Source organism: Anabrus simplex, chromosome 3, assembly GCF_040414725.1.
Source record: "Anabrus simplex isolate iqAnaSimp1 chromosome 3, ASM4041472v1, whole genome shotgun sequence".
NCBI lineage: Eukaryota > Metazoa > Arthropoda > Insecta > Orthoptera > Tettigoniidae > Anabrus > Anabrus simplex.
This window is the reverse complement of record NC_090267.1, coordinates 279,745,183-279,770,597: the sequence shown is the minus strand read 5'-3', so window position 1 is coordinate 279,770,597 and position 25,415 is coordinate 279,745,183. Positions and strand designations below refer to the sequence as shown.

The 25,415-nt window shown below is 37.5% G+C and overlaps 1 protein-coding gene across 4 annotated transcripts in view; it reads left to right on the top strand.

Annotated features, from left to right (window-relative positions):
• Positions 1 to 25,415, top strand: part of LOC136867227 (FK506-binding protein 15) — a 282,391-nt gene that overhangs the window by 128,780 nt on the left and 128,196 nt on the right. For all 4 annotated transcript variants that reach the window (XR_010859645.2, XR_010859643.2, XR_010859644.2 and 1 more), the window contains 2 exons: positions 88 to 284; positions 21,163 to 21,301. Coding sequence is in view for 1 of the 4 variants with exons in the window: in XM_067144367.2 (XP_067000468.2) it covers positions 88 to 284; positions 21,163 to 21,301 (336 nt within the window). In the remaining 3 variants the exon portion in view is untranslated. The remainder of the gene's footprint in view (positions 1 to 87; positions 285 to 21,162; positions 21,302 to 25,415) is intronic.

Sequence of the window (25,415 nt, the reverse complement as noted above, 5' to 3'; positions counted from 1 at the left end):
TAAATTGATAATTGGTACTTCAAATCAAGGATGTGTTCATCCTGTCTTCCTAGCTTCCTCTCTAACTTGGTGTACTTGTGTGTGTAGGTTGATGGTCTTCAGCAACAGCAACATAGAGCATTAGTTCCAGGAGCAATGGATACAATGGCACCTTCAGTTCTCTTAGCCAGCATCCAGAAATTGGTTAACGACCATGAACTTTTGCAGACGGAGCTGGCTGACAAACGTTCCAAACTTGAACAGCAGAATGAAAAAATGTACAATCTTCTCCATGCTAATCAGAAGTAAGTTGGTCTATGTTTGAACAATGTGGTGGTATTAGTAAAAACTTCACAATGTGAATACGAAGGTTATGTCGAAAGTTTTTATCAGCGCGTAAACCCTAATTCTGAGGACAATGGGATTATCTTTGTTTGAAAGAGCGATGTTTTTCGACCTTGGAACATGCGCGCGCAACCCCTCCTAACGGTAGTTCCTCCATAGCGAGGGAAGAAAGCACAGGCAGTGCTGAGTCAGACACGGTGCAAGATGGATCTGTCGCGCCGCAATTTTTGAGCAACGATTTTTTATGATTATAAAAAGAAATGAAGTGCCGAAGAATGCCATTATTCTTTGCTGCGCGTTTTTGTTGAGGATGCCCCTTCTAGAGCCACAGTTGGAAATTGGTTTCGCAAGTTTTCAAGAGGTCGGCAGTCAATTGAAGATGAACCTCGTCCCGGTCGCCCAGCAACAGCTGTGACTCAAGAAAACATTGATGCTGTGAGGGAAATGATCAAAGCTGATCCACATCTTACATTTTGTGACATTGAAGGGACCTTAAATATTGGGTCAAGAGCAGCGCAGACCAACGTTCACAATTATTTAGGCCTTACCAAGAGATGTGCCCATTGGGTGCCACATTCCCTGACACAAAGCCAAAAGGAGGAGAGAGTGGACTGGTGTCATTTCATGCTAGAAAAATTCAGTGGAGGGCAGTCTGAAGACATCTACAATATCGTCACAGGTGATGAAACATGGGTCTACCATTATGACCCTGAAACGAAGAGACAGTCTTCTGTGTGGTGCTTTCCAGGGGTGGAACCACCCACAAAAGTTCGACGAAGTCGGAGCTCCAGAAAGAAAATTATGGCAACTTTTTTTACGAAAATGGGGCATCTCACCTCTGTGACCTTGGACACATGTCGTACAGTCAATGCTGAATGGTATCTCCTCGCCACTTGGAGGTCACAGCACCCAAAGTCCGAGAGTGGGCACCTTCTGCTGCATCATGACAATGCATCTGCGCACATGGCTGCTAGAACAATGGACTTTTTGGAAAGGGAAAAAGTGTGTGTGTTACCTCATCCCCCCTATTCACCTGACCTGGCCCCATGTGACTTCTTTCTGTTCCCTAAGACCAAGGAAAAAATACGTGGGCAGCGGTTTTCGTCAGATGAAGAGGCCATTGCAGCGTACGAGAGTGCACTAAGTGACATCCCAAAAGAAGCTTGGACTGAAACGTTTTCTAGGTGGTTTCAGAGAATGGAAAAATGTACACATGCTAATGGAGAGTATATTGAAAAGTTGTCATTGTTGTTTCGCAAATACAAATTTTTTCTCACACTCTGCTAAAAACTTTCGGCATAGCCCTCGTATCTGTTCATAAGATACTTTTATTGAAACTGCCGGTGCTTTGACTATCGCTGTAGCTGCACTTGAGATAATTATGCACATGCACAATAATAATAATAATAATAATAATAATAATAATAATAATAATAATAATAATAATAATAATAATAATAATAATAATAATAATAATAAAGAAGGCCAAGTTCAGTGTCAAATGCAACAAAATGTGGTGCTTGATGGCCCCAGCAAATTATATATATATAATAATAATAATAATAATAATATTGGCACATAATAATATGAATAGGGAAAAGGTAAAATATCAAAATAGCAGTGGTTTCACATCTAAGGTTGGAAACGTGGCGCATAACTTAAAATCGAAACATATGCCAGATAATAACTTATAGGCCTAACAATGACAACTAATGAAAGATTGTGGAATGTGAAGGGGCCCTATTGAGGTCCATGAGAAGGTATGCCGTTATTGGGAAGAAAAGGTTCACGATCATCCACCTTGAACTTTAATGTTAAAATTAATAAAGATATAAAATCAAATTAAGCAAATAAGTGAATGGCAAAGTAGCTGATACTTACAATTGCAAATGAACAAGTAAATGTATTAAAGACACAAATAAATGGCAGAGTAGTTGACAATTATTAAAATAAATGCGAGAAACTTTTATCAAGGATTCACAGAGTGAATGAAGGCATCCTCGGAAGAATCAAAATTAATACAATGCGTTATTCAAAAGAAAATTTTACATAATAATAAAACATTGAGTCAGAAAAGGTTTGCCTTCCGAAGAGAACATGTAAATGATTAGCCTAACAGCAAAGTTCTACAGAAACTCGAACACGATGAACCTGGTAATCTAGAGGAAAATCCGATGCACAAAATAAACTCTTACATTATCGCAGAAAGTTACGTTAAAGATGACAAAGGCCGAAACATAAAAATGAATTTAAGTTAAAGTAAATACCAAGAATTAGAAAATCAGCGCTTATCGTGGGGAACTGGAGCCCCGAGGGAGCTAGTCTCCGAGCACACCTGCTCGCGAGGACGGTCAGATGGAAAGACGCGGCCAAATCCTATCACGGACACCAAGCCGGCAGAAGGCCGGAAATGGCCCGATCACAAACAACCTATAGGACACCGAATTCCTTTAGATTCCCATTTTATCGCCAATTGGAAAGGTCGTTATTCCAACCAATCCAATTATATGACCATATATGGTCATTTCTTGACCTGCTGATGCAAGAGGAATTACATCACCCGATCTCTCCACGTACAGTACCCACTGATCCAAAAGTTATGTACCGCACGCGTTTTACCACAGTACAATGTTATAATTTTTGACATACAGAATATACACTGATAATTCCCTCAATAATTCTTCGTTTTCATACAATAATAAAAAAATATTCAATAAATTCTTCAGGTTACATAAAATTTGAATACAAAAATCACTTCAAAAATAATTCTCGCATCTTGCAATGTTCATTTACAGTTCCAAATAACATCTTGATCTGTCCAAAAAAAAAAAAAAAAAAAAAGGTCAAACAACATATTAAGAAATACTATAATCAATGATTTTCACAAGTTTGTGAGTCCAAATTCTTTTCTTGATGTTTCTTAAACTAAAAGGTAAATAGTTTACATTTCTGAACTCAATAAAGGTAAATAGTTTACATTTTGGAACTCAATAATATCATTTCACAAAACACAATGATTATTTCCAGTTCTCTGTCCCGCCACTGGCGACATTCTCCACCTCCCAAATACGAGTTCTGCTCAATACACATCATTTTAAATGAAATTAAATGGATGTTTTAATGCAGATTTGAAGACTCTTGCAACACCACACTTCCACCACACCACATGAATTTTGATCTTCGTTCTCTGCAGGAACGTCTATATAGGTTTTAAAAAAATCACAAGTAGAGGGTCGGTATCGCTGTCAAATGAAGGCGCTGGCCGCGGCCAATGCCAACAATCTCCATCAATATTGCAGTCCAACCTTTGCTATCTTGGAGCCTCAGCACAGCCCACCAGGATAATGAACTGGCTTATGACAGGCGAAAGATGCTGGCGCAGAACTGCCAACTGCTGCCATAAGGAACACCTTCCATTCCACCATCGGATATCAGTGGCCAATAGGTACATTGCAGGCTCCAATCAGTCACCATATAATGAGAAAGGGCCGTAGAATTGCGGTCACTGGATCATAAGCACAGATTGGAATAATAACAGTAAGTTAATTTATTAATTTGACCACCTAATCAATGCAATAAGTCTTGTCTATTTTGATTTACATTGACATGTTAACTAAAATGGTACATGTTTCGCCTTGTATATAGGCATCATCAGCCATTACCTTAACCTTGAAATAAAATCAGGCACCTAATTTACATATAAATAAAATAAAACTTCGTCTTCGTCGCCATAAGACCTATCTGTGTCGATGCGACGTAAAGCCCCTAGCAAAAAAAACCACAAAACTAATTTATAAAAAGCCTTGAGGAGATTTGAACTAAAATTAACATATGGTAAAAGACTAGTACAGTGTTGGTTTTAAAGATATTGCAATGAGTGAGGAGTTTACAATTGGTGAAAGTATTTGCAATATTGACATTAGAAGGCTACTATTATATTATATTTATTTTATTCAACATTATTTTTTGAATAAATACGATTTTGATCGTCATTGTCTAATTGTAACCGCTGGTCGGTCAACATAATTTTATAGCAATCTTACCACTTGTTTATAACAGACAGTTGCTTTGTTCATTTTACTTATAATAGTAGCCTTCTAATGTCAATATTGCAAATACTTTCACCAATTGTAAACTCCTCACTCATTGCAGTATCTTTAAAACCAACATTGTACTAGTCTTTTACCATATGTTAATTTTAGTTCAAAACTCTTCAAGGCTTTTTATAAATTAGTTTTATTTTATTTATATGTAAATCAGGTGCCTGATTTTATTTCAAGGTTAAGGCAATGGCTGATGATGCCTATATACAAGGCGAAACATGTACCATTTTAGTTAACATGTCAATGTAAATCAACAAAGACAAGACTTATTGTATTGATTAGGTGGTCAAATTAATAAATTAACTTATTGTTATTATTCCAATCAAATATCATCAATACGGATCAAAAATTATATATATCACATGTAACATAAGCACAGACCCAGCAGAAACAGAAGAAATAATGTCACTGGCCTGTGAACTATTGAAGAACTAGAGATTAATAAGTTTCAAGGTTGGGTTTTAATTTTTTTGTAACAAATAACAAAGCTCCTTAGGGAGGTCCCATCCCATAGATCTGGGATACTCCATTCCCCCATTGGTAAGCGCTATCTCAAAATTTCAAAAGGGAAAACATTAAAAGACTAAAAGAAAATCTGCCGAAGTTAACCCTACTACCAGAAACTTGACAAATAATCACTAGCTATGCACATTAATAAAATCTAAGTCTTATTCCAAAACACATTACATTAATTTACAACTAGCATGGTCCCAAACAACTGTCCTTATTACAACTAAAGTTGTAATTAAACTATAAACCCAGCAGATTGCTGGCCAGACTTTTATTCAAAAGAAAATTTTGCTTATAACTAAATCCCTTATAACTACTAAATTAAATTACTGTGTGCATTCTTAATTGTCCAACATTAAGAAAAAACAAAACAAATAAAAGGAAAAATTTAGAATGTTGCAAGGGAACTCAGACCAGGGAAATAACTAAATTAAGTTAGCCTGCAACTTTACTACAATATTCAATTAATTGAGGTTAGTATGTCACTATTCATTTACCATATCATATACTCATTATTAAAATTTTAACACAGATAAAACTCACATTATGTATCACGTGTCATACCAGTCAAATCAAGATGCAATTAAGCCAGGAATACAAAATTGAAATCACATTACTTTACCGATGAACAGAAAATCCCAATGAAACGATGAAAATTAATTCAAGAGTGTGCATACAGAAATCCAACTCACTGATATATAAGCAATAAAATGGCACATGTAACACCTTCATACCAGAGACTATCAGATAACAGCATGACACACAAGACTACCAAGCCCATCTGTCCTCCAACACACACAACACCACCAAAACACACAAGACACAAGTGCGATGACCCCTGAATCAGCATTACTAACCAATGGCAAAAGGCACAAACAACCTCAATACTGATCCGATATCTCTCTCTCTCTCTCTCAAGTAGTACCCACAATTAAATGGACAAAACATGACCGCAAATGGCAGAATATGACCTCAAGTAGCTGCCTCTGTGGATCCGTGGTAGAGTGTCGGCCTCCTAATCCCAAGATAGTGGGTTCAAACCTGGCAGAGGTAGTCGGATTTAAAAAAGTCCATTCGACACTCCATGTCGTACGATGTCGGCATGTAAAAGATCTCTGGTGATACATTTGGTATTTACCCGACAAAATTAATTAAATCTCAGCCATAGACGCCCAAGAGAGATCTGGTTTACTCTGTCTGCCATCTAGCGGACCTAGAGTAAAACGGAACGTCGAAATTGACGAGCAGACAGCCAGATGGCGTCAAATCGAAATGTCTGCACACAGTAGCTGAGGCCATACGATTATTATTATTATTATTATTATTATTATTATTATTATTATTATTATTATTATTATTATTATTATTATTATTATTATTATTACCTCAAGTACCCTTGAATTTATCACAACAATAAGACTCTTAGGGCCAATACCATATACTCCCAGGAGAGGAATGGCCTCTCAGCACCTTAAGCCCTACGTCTCAGTACACACACAAATGCCTTCCCAAGGCACCCAGTACAAACACAATATTTACAGAAGTGGTTGGAGAGATACAGCACGGCTAAAAAATTTAGAAGCTTACTCAATTCACAAGATTCCATACTCTGGCAAACTGAGTAAATAATTTAGAAGACACGAAACCAGAAACAAACAAAAATTTAACACTTAAAGTTGAACAAAACAAAACTAATGGACAATTCATTGAAGGACTCTTCCTAAATCGTAACACCTACAAAATAATACTACAAAACTTCGGTGATGAAATTAAAATAACCGAAACAAAATCTTGATGACCCGCAAACCAACTATGAATTTAACTGAAATGAATAGCTCAGCATAATGACACCGAAGCGAACATTTGTAGAAAATTTTCCTAGTAAAAATTTACAGTAACAAGGGACATCGATTTTCCATCTAAGCGCCTAATATTGGGCCAAGGATCACAGAAGAATCTCATATCAGATGCACCAGACTTCAAAAATGTCACGAGCACAAGTGCAGATCCGTAACCCGTCAAAATTTGCCAAAATGGCCTCGGCGGATGCTGGACAGTTAAAACGGTGAGCACGTTTCACCCTACGAGACTATCGCAGTCAACATAGACCCTCCCTAGCAAGTATAGGAATACACGGGTAAATAAATGTACGTGACAAGAGAACAGACACTTACATGATGGAAATGCTCAATACACAAACTATGAAATTTTCACTCAGATTAAGAGATCCCATACTCTCTAATCTAATTGGAGAATTTAGTAACTGGCTGGGAATCGCTCCAAATAGTCCTATACCTACTCGGAAACTTAACCAACATACAGCAAAAGACCAACACAACACCACATGACCGGAAATTTAAATACGTACCGAGCTAAGACACGACGTAAAAAATAATTTTAGAAGATCACACACGTAGAATACTGCCTAATAGAATTCAACAGCCGACAAGAAATGAAACTTTGAAACTAATTTGCCAAAACACGAGATTTGTAAACAGAAAAACACTCAAAGAAATAGACAAAGATTTACGAACATTAACCTCAAAATGATTGCCGAAAATTTATGAAAACAGATGTTTCGGAAAAACTAATAACACTCCATGCTAAAACTTGACCCGAGCACAATGATCAGTATAACATACTGTACCAGGAAAAGTTCATGGGTTTAGGGCATGAGAAGGATCTCTGGTAGTGGTAGTTTATTTTGGAGCCGGTACAGAGCAGGATAGAATCGCAGGGCAAATAATAGATGGTTATACCTTTTCCAAACAATTTATTAATAATGTTAAATGATTCATCACCCTGCAATATCAATATAGGACTCAGATATTTTGTTGAAATCAAAAATATTAACGTAAATCTTCTTGAATTCAGTTCGTGAAAATAAATAAATATCATAGATCCTGTAATTTTTGTGAAAACACGAAGTGTCAGTTCTTCACCTAAAGTCTTTCTAAGTATTAATTCATGAAATGAACACACACTTATAATTGAAAATTGCAATAAGACTTTAAATTTCTGTTGAAAGTTTCTCAGTTTGTTAGCCTTGTAATATAGAACACTTGAAAATCCTCGAGTTCTTCTATGTAAAATAAATTTATCATTAAAAGATGAATTTTTGAGAAATGATGAAAAACTACGAAATATCGTCACACACAGCACTGAGTAAATCACTGTTCAAGATTGATTTAAAAAAAGTCAGTCAGTTTATGACTACTCACTTAATAAAGAAAATTTGGCTTACAAATGTTGATGGGAATCTGAAACATTCCGCGGGGTGCGGATGAAGACTCAAACTCAATGTTCCACGAAGAAACCACGTTGACGTCCCTTGATGGGTACCATAGATGAGATGATGTTGAAGGTAGCTGGATCTTGTAGAATTTCACCAAGATTTCCGCTGCTCGTGGAGGTGATTTTAGCACACAGAAAGTTCATTTGGCGCAAGTAGTATTTACAGATGCTATCATTCACTGTTGAACACAGTTCAGTTCGTATGTTAATTTTTATGACGTTAAATGAATGATTACAGTCCTTGCTGCATAAAACACTTATTTTAAATCGTCACTGAGAACGTCCATAAATACACAGTTCTAACACTTGAGTTACGTGTAATATTTCTCATTACAGTCTCTGACCACAGTCTTTAAATCGCTATCCTAGCAGATATCACTGACTTTTCTGGTGATGATGATGATATATTACTTTAGAAAAAGTTCTTAATATTCACCAAGTTTATCACTGTAGTAAGCCGTGTCCTAATATGGCACGTAAATAAAGAGACACAGTTCAAGGATGTACTGTATTAAAAAAAAATGAGTCTTAGAGTAGTTAGAGTTATTGTACACGACAGTTTCTGTTCATTGTGGTAATAATATTATGTGAAATTAATTAAGTCCACACGTCATGTTCTAGTTTGTGAATGTCCAATGTTTAACTTCGTACTTCAATGATTTCATACGTGTTATACTTCGAAATGTCTGTGAAGTATATCGTAGTTGCGGCACGATAAACTAGGTATGGTACGACGTCTTTTACAAGTACGACGGCGATTGATTATCCCATAATTTCGTCTCCGCGAAATGCGACAGAAAGTACTGGCTTCGAGACCGCATGGACATACTGTACGAGGGTCAGTCTCCCCTCTGTCTCACTCACACACACATACTGCACTGCTCTGCACTGCACTGCTAGACGGTACTGCTGAACTGAACTGAACTGCTTGTTAGCCTTGACCTAGTGGCATATATATCTGCGCAAGGAGGGGTGGTATTCTGAGTCATGTGACCGAGAGTGCTCGATCTTCTTAAATTTTATATTGTTATAACTTAAAAACTACTGGACAGGTTGCTTCGAAATTTACAGGATTTTACTTTTACGATGTCTGCAGCAATTTAGCGTTGGTCCTGTTCAAATCGGTTGAGGCGTTAAAAAGTTCACGAGAGAAAAATTCTTTCGAGGAATATCTCTAGGGGAGGCAAGTTTCAAGCGGTAGGTGACGTCACTTGGCCTCGCCTGGTCGCTCGTGGAGTCTGGTACGTACTGGAATGTTCCTTCGCTCCGCTGTTCGCATGTTGGACGGAAATTGTATGCTGAAATAAAGTTTTTCAATTAATATGTGCCAGGACCTAGGCCTTCCTGGTACAATACACAATTTATGTCATCTGGAAAAAGCACAAGATTACGACATGAGTAAATTTATAAGATGGAAAATGCACGCAGACTCGAGGTATAGGTCAGTAATCAGGTGTGTCTAACAGATAAGCACACCAGCTGTTTGAAAAATTACATGCAGTCAGACAAGGAAGTACAGTTCTTAGCATAATTTTATGACATACCGGAAGTTCAAAGCAACAAGTAATTACGCAGATGTTACAATCGGAACATGGCTCGAAGAAAGTAAGTTAATGAACACACATTGAAATTTATCACCGAAACCTTAAATTAAAACACGGCACACGCAATGTGATATCACTTCACCAAAAAAAACACGAGGTCAGCAGAAGGCCTGCCACAGAAGATAATTGACACGCCCCCTCCACAAGTGATATTAAAATGGTGTCCGGCTAGTGACACCATGGGGAAAGCGTATCACTACAAGGAAGCAACAAAATCAAAATGCAACAAAACACAAATAAAATTAAAATAAATGTGGAAGAGTGAATATTTAGCACAAGGGACCCATTTCCCAAGGAACAAAGGGCGGGATCAACAAGGGGTACCAGAACAAGCATCTACAAGAAAACTTTGTACACCCTTTTCAAAAAACAATACTATAATTAATTCAAACATACTAAGGTACAAACTATTACAATCTTTAGCACCAAGTAACTGGATGAAAAGAATTAAATTTGCCTAGTTAAAAAAAATATCTTAAGTTTCAAGTGAATGAAAATAAATAAATAGGGCTAAGACATATCTACAATTCCTTTTTTCTTTTAAATAATTTTGGTAAATTTTTGCTTTGTAAATAAGAAAAATATAATTTATAAATACTAAGGTGAGGCTTTTAACATCAAATATACTATCTCTTAATATGAATAAATAAGTAAATATACCGGGCGAGTTGGCCGTGCGTGTAGAGGCACGCGGCTGTGAGCTTGCATCCGGGATATAGTAGGTTCGATTCCCACTATCGGCAGCCCTGAAAATGGTTTTCCGTGGTTTCCCATTTTCACACCAGGCAAATGCTGGGGCTGTACCTTAATTAAGGCCACGGCCGCTTCCTTCCAACTCCTAGGCCTTTCCTATCCCATCGTCGCCATAAGACCTATCTGTGTCGGTGCGACGTAAAGCCCCTATCAAAAAATAAGTAAATAAATAACTAATTTAAGTAAATAGTATCAAATCTACAAAAACATTAAAATACTCTAGGATGAAATACTAACCCAAGCGACCTAACTGATAAAGGAGCTCCTTAAATAAACCTAAATATCATTTTACCTGATATCTACATTTAAAATAAATTAATTTTCTGAAGACCATTATTATTGGAAGGTTCACAACACTGAACGCATAGTAGAAAATGCTAAATGCAAAACGCATCGCCCGAATTAATCACAAGGACATCCCCGACAAAAAATATCAGTCACATAGCATATCCCAGAAATAGAACCGAATAACGTAGAAAAATTTGGCATCACCAACATAAAACCACAAACCGAAGGAAACGAAAGTCATCGTTCATTTGCCGTAAACTTCAAGAGAGAACCGGTCAGGTAATACCAAAGTTAGTAATCACATACTCAAATACACACTCTCGTAAGAGAGCAATAACAATAGGTCCTAACACAACGGCATTCAGAAGCAGACTCACCTGCGATACGATAGAAATAATAACAATAATACAACAGTTACGTAACGACCGGGCAAAGATAAGAACAGATAACCAACAATGACAACAGACACGGATCGAGGAGATAAGAGGACTCAACAAAGCAAGAATGATGAACGTATTAAGCCTTCCATTAACAATGTCCTTACATACTGCAGAAACACTACTCGTAAAATGAATAATAAGGAAATTGGTGTCATCAAATAGCCCAAAATATACTCATCTATCTTAACTTACACAATAATAATAATAATTATTATTATTTTATTAGGGAAAATTAGTGCCAATAGAGCTTGCTCGGTACACAATTCAAAACATTCCCTTACAGAGGAGAAACGAACCCGTAATAACACAATTAAAATAAATAGAACAAGAAGTCACAATAAAATATAACGTCGCATACCGGCAGAATTTACAAGCACGGGCAGCAATAATTCAAGTGAAAACACTAGCACGAAGGGAACGTCACGAGAAACACACAAAAATTTGACCAGAAATAAAATAAATAATATGCAAAATAAAATGGAAAAGACCCAAACGCGCAAAAGGTATAAAGGACATCACAATGCATATACTACGGCTCCAAAATACAATAGCACATGACGAAAAGAACAGACATAATTTACGTTTCGCAAAAATAAGAACTTGGAACTACGAGGCACCTACAAAATTTTGCAAAACATATCCACAAATAAATAAGATGTAGTACTTACATGAATGACGAACACAATTGCCTACTAATCCAAAAATGAACGGTGCACCGAGCAAGTACTATGTCACACGACCAAATAAATACCACCTTAAACACTACATCTTTTACAACAGATTAAATATAACTACATTTTTATATGTATAATAAATCCCTGAAACGGGATGTACCACTACACTTTATCCGATTCCTGTAGCAACGAAATACATCTTGCAATATATCGTCTACATTACAAGGCGTCTTACTTCAGTAAGTTCAAATAGCAGACAAGCAGACAGTCGTTTTCAGAATGCAGAGCGCTTGGCACACAGCGGTCAGTTCAGAGAGTCAGGCGCTATCTGTCTAACAGCGTTCAAACTCACCACAAGTTATACAGTGCGCCGATAGGTAGCGTTAACGTACAATTATCAGGCAGTTGAATGCACTACGTTACCAACTTAGGAGTGTCAAATGTGCCGTGCCAGTGGCCCAATAACACATACCAAAGGTCCAGATATATTATACAGGAATACAAAGACGTACACCGACAGATTTCAAGTTTATTCAATTCATTGTAACGCCACATAATTTACTGAAAATTAACAACGAAACAGCAAAATTTGTTACAGATAGTGACTTACCATTTCCTCCAGCCGTTAATTACAAGGTGAAAGACAGCAACACAAACTGCACATCGCGGAACGAAAAACACTTTCGGACTGCCTCATCCGGGAATAATAGAACTTGGTATATGATGTATAGAACTCGAGCAAGAATCACGAAAAAGAAATAAATAGGAATTAAGAATACACACGTAACAATTACAGCCTATAAAAGAAACATGTCATTTATTCATTTTTATAACTGCCACGTGGTCCTAATGACATGAGACCAACATAAAGAGGAAAATATTAAAAATTAAAATTTAAAAACAATTTTACAAAAGGTAGCCGAGAATGATTATTGTCAACCTTTCCAACTTCCATGAACCAAGCTCTGCTACCAATGTAGCCGCATTTGAGATAATTATGTACATACACAATAATAATAATAATAATAATAATAATAATAATAATAATACATACTAGAGGAATTTCAAGTCGACAGGAAAACGAGGGAATTGATTAAACAAACTCTGACCAACACAACATCAAAAGTTAAGTTCTTGGGAGAAATTTCTGAACCGTTCGAAATCAGAACTGGCGTCCGACAGGGAGATGGACTATCCCCACTACTATTCAATTTAGTTTTGGAAAAAGTGATTCGTGAATGGAGAAAAGAAACTAAAGGTTTAAACATTGGCAGACTTCTTAAAGACAAAATTCACCTTGACTGCTTAGCTTTCGCAGATGACCTTGCGATCCTTTCGAACAACAGACAAGAAGCAATCCAATCCATAGAAAAATTGAATGAAATAGCCGCAAAAACCGGACTTCAAATTTCATTTGAAAAGACGCAGTTTATGGAAGGAACTAAATCAAGATTCGACAATCAACCATTAATCACCAATTGTGGAATAATTTCCCAAGTAGACAAATTCAAGTATCTAGGTGAAATTATTCAGCCAGCAGGGTTAAATCAGGAAGCTAACAAAGAAAGAACTGCTAAACTGCAAAGGGCTTACAAAATCACATGGAACAGATACAACAAAAGATGTATATCAAAAAATGCAAAATTACGACACTACAATACAGTCATCAAACCAGAGGCACTTTATGCATCTGAAACACTGATCATTGGCGGCAGGTCACAAATGAAAAGCATTGAGAAACAAGAGAGGAAAATTCTCAGAAAAATCCTAGGACCAAAGTTCGAAAATGGAATTTGGATGAAAAAGAAACCACACGAAATTTTTCAATTCACAGAAAAAATTACAGATACCATCAGAAAGAGACGACTAAAATTCTACGGACACCTACACAGAATGGATAACAACAGGCTGACAAAGAAAATTCTAAATCTAGCTCTAACCCTGAAAATCCGCAACAATTGGTTAGCAGAAATACATGAAGATCTACAAGAAATGGGTATTGAGGACGAAACCATTCAAGATAGAATGAAATTTAGAAGCTTAGTAAACAAACATAAATTTGCAGAGAAACCAACAAGAAAAAATACAGGCTGGACAGAAACACGCAGAAAGGAACACAGTGAAAAAATGAAGAGATATTGGGAAGAAAAGAAGAAGAAACATTGTGCAAAATAAGTTCAAACGCGCTCCACAGCTGGGCACAACGAATCAAAAAAAAAAAAAAATAATAATAATAATAATAACATGAATACGGAAAAGGTAAAGTATCAAAATAGCAGCGGTTTCACATCTAAGGTTGGAAACGTGATGGATAACTTAAAATTGAAACATACGCAAGGTAATAACTTATAGGCCTAACAATGACAACGTGAAGGGGCCCTGTTAAGGTCCATGAGAAGGTGTGCCGTTATGGGGAAGAAAAGGTTCACGTTCATCCACCTCGAACTTCTAATGTTAAAATTAATAAAGATACAAAATCAAAATGCCTTTGCTGGCAGGACTGAGTGTTTACAGTGCACTATGTCTTCTGGTATAGGCTAGAACAATTTTGTTACTTTCATTGATCTCTGTCTTATCCTTGGCTTTGACAATATGAAAGTGACTGAGGTATGAGTGATGCTAGTAATGCCATTCCTTATGCAACCAGTCTCTGCTATGAATGGTGTGAAAATGTTGCTCATAGGGTCAGTTGGTGCATGCATCTCAGTGGGCTTGGCAGGCTGATATGTAATCGCAACTCCTGGCTCAGTGAGGAAAGCAACAGGAAACTACCTCATTTCTCATTTCCCTAGTATGCCTTTTCAGTGATGCCTAGGCCATCTATGACAGCTGATGGTGGAGCTGTTGAGGATCCAACCAGCCTTGGGGCTGTGGACTGAACATACATACAAAATCAAATGAAGCAAGTAAGTGAATAGCAAAGTAGCTGATACTTACAATTGCAAATGAACAAGTACATGAATCAAAGACACAAATAAATGGCAGAGTAGTTGACAATTTTTAAAATAAATGTGAGAAACTTTTATCAAGGATTCACAGAGTGAATGGAGGCATCCTCGGAAGAATCAAAATTAATACAATGCATTATTCAAAAGAGAATATTACATAATAATAAAACATTGAGTCAGAAAAGGTTTGCCTTCCGAAGAGAACATGTAAATGATTAGCCTAACGTCCGGCTCCATGGCTAAATGGTTAGCGTGCTGGCCTTTGGTCACAGGGGTCCCGGGTTCGATTCCCGGCAGGGTCGGGAATTTTAACCTTAATTGGTTAATTTCGCTGGCACGGGGGCTGGGTGTATGTGTCGTCTTCATCATCATTTCATCCTCATCATGACGCGTAGGTCACCTACGGGTTTCAAATCAAAAGACCTGCATCTGGCGAGCCGAACATGTCCTCGGACACTCCCGGCACTAAAAGCCATACGCCATTTCCATTTCATTAGCCTAACAGCAAAGTTCTACAGAAACTCGAACACGATGAACTTGGTAATCTAGAGAAAAATCCGACGCACAAAATAAACTCTTACGTTATCGCAGAAAGTTACGTTAAACATGACAAAGACCGAAACATAAAAATAAATTTAAGTTAAAGTAAATACCAAGAATTAGAAAATTAGCACTTACTGTGGGGAACTGGAGACCCGAAGGAGCTAGTCCCCGAGCACACCTGCTCGCGAGGACCATCAGATGGAAAGACGCGGCCAAATCCTATCACGCACGCCAAGCCGGCAGAAGGCCCGAAATGGCCCGATCACAAACAACTAATAGGACACCGAATTCCTTTAGATTCCCATTTTTTTCGCCAATTGGAAAGGTCGTTATTCCGACCAATCCAATTACATGACCATATATGGTCATTTCCTGACCTGCCGATGCAAGAGGAATTACATCACTCGATCTCTCCACGTACAGTACCCACTTATCCAAAAGTTATGTACCACACGCGTTTTACCACAGTACAATGTTATAATTTTTTACATACAGAATATACAATGATAATCCCCTCAATAATTCTTCTTTTTCATACAATAATAAAAAAAATATTCGATAAATTGTTCAAGTTACATAAAATTTGAATACAAAAATCACTTCAAAAATAATTCTCGCATCTTGCAATGTTCATTTATAGTTCCAAATAACATCTTGATCTGTCCAAAAAAAATGGTCAGACAACATAAGAAATATTATAATCAATGATTTTGACAAGTTCGTGAGTCCAAATTATTTTCGTGATGTTTTTTAAACTAAAAGGTAAATAGTTTACATTTCCAAACTCAATAAAGGTAAATAGTATACATTTCGGAACTCAATAATTTAATTTCACAAAACACAGTGCTTATTTCCATTTCTCCGTCCCACCACCGGCGACAATCTCTGTTGGAAAATTAATTAAGGGATCAGAGTACTGCACATTAATTTTTCATGCTATGCTACTGTCATTGTCTAGGGATTAGCATATAGCTTGCTGTCTAGTTGGTTAGGATTTGATTCTCGGCTCTGCTTTGAAGGGTTGATATTTTGTTATAAGCATAAGAACAGAGTGCACTCAGCTGAGAAGAAATGAGAGTTCAAATGCCACTCTGTCATCCTCAAAATGGTTATCTTGAGTTTCCCACTTTAACTAAGGAGAATACTGTAATGGTCTAAAAACTGTTGGCCATGGTATCTTCCTTCCCAATATTAAGTCATACATTCATCTCGGTCCCCATGAGTTTCTTACTATAAAAAGTTTTATTGTTGATCTAGAGCAACTTTCAAAATATTTCCTTGGGTGACTCCATACTTACACCAGCTTTCATAGAGCTGATGGAAACCATTTTATCAATCTTCCATCTCATAATACCTCCTAAAATGCTACTTGTACCTCATTTGCTGTTGATGTTCTTTTGAACATCTTTTTCATCCTTGAAAAGTGGCATAATTCTCATGGGGCTAAGTCAGATGAACAGGCAGGATGTTGATGCACAAAATTCCATGTTTGGCAGGAAACTCCGAGACTAGAGAGGCCTTATATGTAGGCATGTTGTTCTGAAGAAGTTACCATCAAGTACTTCATCTCGTTTATGACTGCTTATGATGTATGTACTTGTGCAAACGACATAAAATTAGATACAGCTCTTTGTTTTGCCCTCTTGAATGGATTTTGAATGTATAATGTATAATTCCCTGCCATTATTGTTTATTATATTGGTGGATGAAATCATAAAATATGTAAAACATAGTACCATATCAGTAGTGATGAAGTGAATGCTTTGGTATTTGCAGATGATGTGATTTGGGGAAAGGGAGAAAAGGAAGTACAAAGGAGAGACTGGACATTTGGAATGAAAATCTGAAGGAGTTTGGAATGGTAATAAGTAAAAAGGAAATTGTAGTCATGCACTGTGGAAAAGAGAAAAAGAGAAGACAAGTGAACATAGACAGAGAACGGTTAGAGAATGTAGAACAGTTTACATATCTGGGTAGTATTACAGTGGAACCTTGGATTGCGAGCATAATTCGTTCCAGCAACATGGTTGTAATCCAAAGCGCTTGTATATCAAAGCAAGTTTTCCCATAAGAAACGATTGAAACACAGATGATTCGTCCACAACACAAAAATATTTATTCGCATACCATTTCTAAAACAAAATATAATGTAAAACAAATTAAAGTGCACTTTGCCTTGCAATAGAATCATTGTTTGTGTGAGGGAGGCGAGAGATGACATGAGAAGAGTTACTGTGTACCACAAATTTCACTAACGGAATCACTGCTGTCTGTTGGCTCACTGGAATTGTTTTCTTTTCATGCAGCTTGAACGAGGAACCTCCACCAATGACTGTTGCTTTTGCCTCTTTTTGAGGATTTCACAAAAATGTGACATTGCATTGTCATAGAACTGATTCAACGCTCGCACTGCTCTAGCCTTATTTGGCTGGTGTTTTTTTTACAAAATTTTGCACTGTTTCCCACATTTTGCACTTCTCCCGAATCTCAGTTGAAGAGAGAGATTCCACTGACTTTTCCTCCTCCTCTTCCCCGAATGAGATCTCCATAACCTTCTCCTGTTGTTCGCGATGCAGGTCCATCCGTTTGTTGGTGGTCAGTTCCTGGCTATGTTCTTCCACCAGCTCGTGAATGTCCACGTCATTCACCTCCAGCTCCATAGTCTTCCCTAAGGACACAATTTCGTCGACAATCGGCGGCTCATTGTCACCAACATTCCCCACAGCCACAGCTTTCCCCAAGCTGAAGTGAGAGTTCTCTTGGTGACTCCATCCCAGGCTTCATCGATGATCATCAGGCAGTTCACGATGGGGAAATGATTTCTTCCAAACTCTCGGAGGGTAAGGTTTGTTTCTTCGGTCACTTTGAAGCATCGCTGAAATGGTGCTTTGAGTATAGCTTCTTGAAGTTCGAAACGACTTGCTGATTCATAGGCTGGAGTAGTGTTGGGAGGAAGGAAGTTAACCTTAACGAACTTGAATTCCTTCAGTAAGTCGTCCTCAAGGCCCCAAGGCCTGGAGGATGAGCAGGAGCATTGTCCATAACCAGCAAGACTTTGAGCGGCAGATTATTTTCTGAAAGGTATTTCTTCACTACAGGACCAAAGACCTCATTCATCCAACAAACGAACAGGGGAGGGGAAAAAGTAGGCACATGTGACGCTCGTATTGCGGAACCTCACTTGCTTATCAAGTTAACATGTATTTAAAATGTTTGCTCGTCGTGCAAAACACTCGTAGACCAAGTTACTCGCATTCCGAGGTTTCACTGTATTAATGGAAGTAATGAAATCAACCCTGAAATTAATAACAGACAAAGTAAAGGTACAACATTTTATCATCAAGTCAGAGAGCTTTTATGGGATGACAAAGTACCCAAGAGAACGAAATTAACATTATATAAACAATATTTCATACCAATTGTAATATACGGACTAGAAATGCTGGTAACTAATAAGAGACAAGATAGCAAGATCCAAGCAGTAGAAATGAAATTTTTAAGATCATCGGTTAAAAAGACAAGAAGAGATAGAATTCAAAATATTAAAATCAGAGAAGAGCTAAATATAGAACCATTAGTACAGAACATACAGAAAGCAAGCCTGAGATGGTTCGGACATATAAAAAGAATGGGAAAGGAACGGGTAGCAAGAAGAGAATCGGAAAGAGAAGTTAAGGGAAAGAGACTCATTGGAAGACCGAGAAGAAGGTGGATGGATCAGATTTGGAAGGACATTAGAAAAGCTAGATTGGATGTGGCGGAAGTAATGGAGTAGGAAAATTGGAAGAACAGAAAGGAGTGAAGGAGGCTTGTTAACCACACCTGGGCAACGGGAGTGGGACATTGATGATGATGATGATGATGATGATGATGATGATGATGATGATGAAAAAAGAATAAAAGAGAAACTTCCTGCATTACTTTCCCTTTATTACAGTTCCATCATATTTTCATTGGTTATATTGAAGAAGCATGTTTTTACTGAATATCAAAGAAGTATTGACAAGTTCCATTACCTGTGATGAATTTGTACAAAGAAGTTTGATTGCTTTAGGCTAGTTTTGCACCTCCCTGGACATAGTCAATTTTTACACCTATATCCAGATAAAACCTACATTACAAACAAGCACAAAAAGATGTCACAACCAGAAATTTCAGAATTCATAGATCTCCTTGGTCCTGTCATCTATCTGTTTTAAATATGACAATAAAATCTATTAGTGGCATGATGATTTAGCTGCGTGATCTAGCCTGTCAGGATACCTGACATTTTCATCAATAGCCTAGAAAACAAATGATTTACTTCAAGATGCCCACCAATAAATAAAATCATATACTATCACATGACACCATAATCCTCTTCAGTGGGCGTAAAGAAGAACTAGATGAATTATGCCTCCTATTTAGTAACTTAAACTGCAACATCAACTTCACAACAGAACATGAAATCGACAGATCAGTTAACTTTCTAACCTTACCATGACAATCACAGATGAGAAACACAAATTCAGCATCGACAGAAAAGCAATAACAACCATTACAATCATACCTAACTCTTCATGCCATCCAATCTCAGAAAAATTGCAACATTTAGAGCTATGGTTCTTAGAGCACTAAAATACCCTCACCTGAATAATGTAGAACTAAAGAAATTCGCTCCATAAATCAAATGACCACAAAAAACAAAACAAAAAATTGATACAATCCACATATAACAGAGAAAATGCTTAGAAACATCAAGAAAAACAACAGAAGTGAAACCAATACAAGAAAGTGAACACCAAGAACAAGCTATGCTGCAACACAGCATACCATTCATTGGTAAAGCATCACACCAAATAGCTAGAGCCCTCAAGAAGCAAAGTTATCTTCGTCAGCTTATTAAGCATAAACAACCTGGGTCAGATTCTACCACACACAGTCAATACACCAGATAAATTCAAACAGACTGGTGTACATAAAATCACCTGTGAAAACAGTGTGTTTTTATATTAGACAAACTGAAAGAGAGGATTTGACATAAAATTTCAAGAAAAGCTGGCGGCACTTCAGCTACATAAGCATGAAAAATCTGCAGTTTCTGCACTTCTGCATGTCGCAGGTCATGAAGTATCAAAAAAATTCTCTCACCATTTTACACACACATCCAAAAGGGGATAAAATTAAACATTTTAGCAACTCTAGAAATTTATAGACGTCAACTAATAGATCCTCAACACATACTCAAAAATGATCAAATTGAAAATTAGTATTTAAAAACAATATTTATCTTTAGCAGCAACTGTATACTTTTTGAGATGACATGCACCTATAGTTGACCCAACATAGATGTAATAAACTCATAGTGGACATAGCCCCTACTCTTCAATGAAGTAATATTCTTTGAGAACAATTGTATATCAAAGAGAGCAATGATTGAATGTCACCATTTCATCACCTGATGATAGATTGTAAGTTCTGAACTGCGTTGTGGAAAACAAATTAATAAAAAATTGTGACTGGTTGCAGTATTAATTACTTCATTATGAATTAATTCACTGTCATGGACAAGGTCTACATTAAAACATGGTTATATTAAACAAAGTGTTTGGTTTAATATGTATAACAGAACTTTTCCCTGATGAAAGTTACATCAAAAATTTTGTTTTCATAATATTACATTCTGATGTTCTGTTTTACAGGTTTATGGAACAAAGTAACAACATGATGGAACAGCGACAGGATTCTTCTCTTCAAACTAGTATCTTGATCTTGCAACAAGAGAATGTAAAATTGGCTGCAGAGCTGAAAGAAGCTACTTCTAAAACTCAGTCCTTACAGGTTAGTATTGAGATATATGTGGTGTTTATTGAAAAAATAAATTTGGTGGTCTCATCTGTTTGCTAAACGGTTAGTGAAATGGAAAATAGTAGTAGAAACACACATTCTTATCTGTCATCAACTATAAGACACAGAAGATGGAAAATTCTAACCATGCCCTTAGTACGGACACTCTTTCAGTGAGGCCAAGATGCTAAGAATCTCCCGGTCAGCCAATGAATGCAAGAAACAAATAGGACTTAATATCCAAGGTATGTACAAAGGGAAGCTTGAGTACACAATGAAAGAGATGATGAGACAACATCTCAGTCCTTGGTATCAGCAAGATGTCTGACTCGTTGGCTGAATGGTCAGTGTACTGGCTTTCGGTTCAGAAGGTTCCGGGTTCGATTCCCGTCCAGGTCGGGATTTTAACCTTCATTAGTTAATTCCAATGGCCCAGGGGCTGGGTGTTTGTACTGATGATGATGATGATGATGATGATGATGATGATGATGATGCTTGTTGTTTTAAGGGGCCTAAAATCAAAGGTCATCGGCCCCTGGTGTTTGTACTGTCCCCAACATCCCTGCAACTCACACACCACACATAACACGGTCCTCCACCATAATAACACGCAGTTACCTCCCCATGGCAGATGCCGCCCACCCTCATCGGAGGGTCTGCCTTACAAGGGTTGCACTTGGCTAGAAATAGCCACATGAAATTATTTATATCAGCAAGATGCGATAGCCCCAGAATGGCATGCAGGTGTTGGGCACTGGTGCTTGTCTATTTCTCTGGAGAGAATAGCAACAACTACCACAATAAAGTGGCTTTCCTTGTCTTGAAGGGAGTGCATCGAGCAGTAGTTACCCTTGTGCTTCTTTTGCAAGTCCAGGCGACTGCTCTCAATGTGATATTCATTCCTTTTTATTGACCAATATCCAGTGCGGTGGTTGATGAACTGGACCAGTTTTACAATGGCATCAGGAACTCTCTCAGACAAATGAGGCGTCAGTACATAATTCTTATGGCAGACATGAATGCTACGGTTGGATCAGGAAGAGGTTTTTGCACCAGAAGCTGAAGACCTGGCCATTAACAGAAGCAGCGACATGCCACATGGAGGAGAAAGTGAAACACATGTCAGTGGAGCAGGTACCTATAGAGGAGGCACAGAATCAGTGAAAGACGCTGTTAATTGCAACTGCAAAATCGATGCTCTGTGAAGAAAGTTTTCGACAAAACCAATGATGGATGACCCACAATATCTTCAGTCTTATGGAGCAAAGGTGGCAATACAAGAACAAAGATAAATACCAGTATGACTAGATCAGTCGAGAAATAAGACAGAAGATACAGCAGGTAAAGGCAGAGTGGTATGCTGCCCAATGTGCTGAAATCGAGACTTACCAAAAGCAGCATGAGGCCTTTCATCTCCACAAAAAGATGAAGACCGAGCTCGATAGGTGCAGTAGCTTAAGTGCGGCCAGTATCCAGTATTCGGGAGATAGTAGGTTCGAACCCCACTGTTGGCAGCCCTGAAAATGGTTTTCCGTGATTTCCCATTTTCACACCAGGCAAATGCTGGGGCTGTACCTTAATTAAGGCCACGGCCGCTTCCTTCCCACTCCTAGCCCTTTCCTGTCCCATCGTCGCCATAAGACCTATCTGTGTCGGTGCGACGTAAAACAACTAGCAAAAAAAAAAATATATATGAAGGAGGTTATATGAATACGCTGGGCAGGAGGGTCTGGTGAACTTGTAGATCAGACTGGAAATCGTGTCATTGATGCACAAACAGCTACTTGTGCGGAAGCATTACATGGAGGAATTCTTTAATGGCACGAAACTGGGCAACCATAATATCCATGAGAAGGAAAGCAACTCTAGGATAGGCAAGTTTGAACTGCAGAAGGTAATCGATGAAAGCAAAGAACTGAAAGGCTGTATGTCCTGATCAAGTTTAAATAGAACTACGGAAGTTGCTAGGCCCCAAGGTGATATCACTGGTGTGCCAGTTATACAGGGAAGTGTACAACAGTGGTAGTATTCCATCTGACTGGCTGAAGTCATCCTTTGTCACCCTTCCGAAGAAATTGAGTGTGAAAGAATGTGGTGACTACCGTACCATCAGTCTAATGAGTCATGCGTTTAAGCTGCTTCTTGACATCTTTCATGCTAGTATATAAAATAAATATTAGCCGTATGAATCCCCTAAGGGCTATGGCCTCCTGCAATGCAGGGACAGTGCTCAGTTTAGCTCATCAGGTGAGCATGTCCTGAAGAGCATTATTATATTGGTTAATCTGTATATATGGGTAGATAAAGCAGTTACGTTGGAAAGTCATTTGACAAGATCCAGCATGAGAGGGTGATTGAAGTCCTGAAAACCTCAGGTATAGATAAGAAGGACGTATGATTTATAGCCAATTTATATTGGCAGCTTGCATTCACGAGATAGTGGGTTCGAACCCCACTGTCGGCAGCCCTGAAGATGGTTTATCATGGTTTTCCATTTTCACACCAGGCAAATGAGGCATCAGTACATCATTCTTATGGGAGACATGAATGCCATGGTTGGAGCGAAAAGAGGAGAGAGACTTGGCAAGTTTAAGGTATGGTTGCTTCCTTCCTGTTCATAGCTCTCTCCTATCCCACTATCGCCGTAAGACCTATCTGTTTAGCAGAATATTACAAAGGATGATCCACCAATCAGCACTTTACAAGTACAATATCAAAGCTTAATAATCAAGTACCAGTTTCAGTCTACTTGGAATCTTCAGCTCAAAAATACACGAATAAAGAACATTTTGATAATGATGATGCTTGTTGTTTAAAGGGGCCTAACATCTAAGGTCATCGGCCCCTGAAGTTCATTTTGACAAATACACATTACAAATAAATGTACCATGATATGATTAAAATATTATGTGTTTCACTAAAATCATGTTTGTCTTTAAAATTAACTTATTATTAGAAGTAGTGTATATTATAAAATTGTGTGTTCCATTCAGTTGAACAAGTTAATCTTAAAATGTTATGTGACTCTTATAGTTATGATTCTTCTTAGTCTTGGTGATGATGATGATGATGATAATGTATTAGTTGACATGTAAAAATGAAATATGTAGTACAAACTTGGAAAATAACTTAAACGACTTATTTGCTGTACTTATTTGTTGTCAGTAGTCTGACAGGGTGAAGACACTCATTTGTGGTGACAGTTTAAAATGTTCCGTTGTTAAAAATGCTTGGAGTTATGGTTGTTGTTAAGTTATTCAACTTGAACAATAATAGTGGACATTGTAGAGATTGTGCGATTTTGAATTTGACAAGTTAGCACTTGTTGCCGAATACATGCAGGGCATGTGAGACTTGAGGCAACATCCTTCGTACGTTACTGTTGATTGTAAAAGTTAAAATAGACAGCTAATAGGTTGAAAATTGGTTTTCTTGTGGTGATGCAGCAGTTATTATGTACAGGGTTCGGCAGAACGGTTAGTAGTACGCCCTTCCCGCGTCCAGGATGGGTCACGTAAAAGAAATCCTGACCAGTCTCTCAGGGTTCATGAATATATTTTTTTTTTATGTGGGATCATAGACACACTGATACGCCAAGTAATATTTCATCTATCAGCTGAGTTGATGGACGTCTCCATCCGACGTATCATTGAATCACAAGAATACTCGATAATTCAACGTCTAAATTCTACGTTAGCTTACACCATACTGAAAATTAAATAACACTTCATGTAAATCTTGTCTACTACTATTTTTTATTGAAAAATAGTAATATTGGTAAAGTAAAATGAAATCATGAAGTTAAAATTCAAACAACAACAAAAAATTAATATTTGACCTGGTAGCTTGAAATATTTGTTAAAGATCACTATTTTTATTTCTCCTCTTTCATTACAATTGAAATGTGCTATTTTCTTATCTTTATACAACAATCATAAAGAAAAACTGGTGAAGTATGCAAAATATGCAGGGGAAATCGATGGTTATGTTAATGTATTACATGTATTCATTCATATCAGTTTTTGTTAATGTTAATATTCTCAGCTGTTCTTAGGACAAGCTATTAAAATAAGATTCATTAATCTTCAGTTGGGTTATTTGATGATAT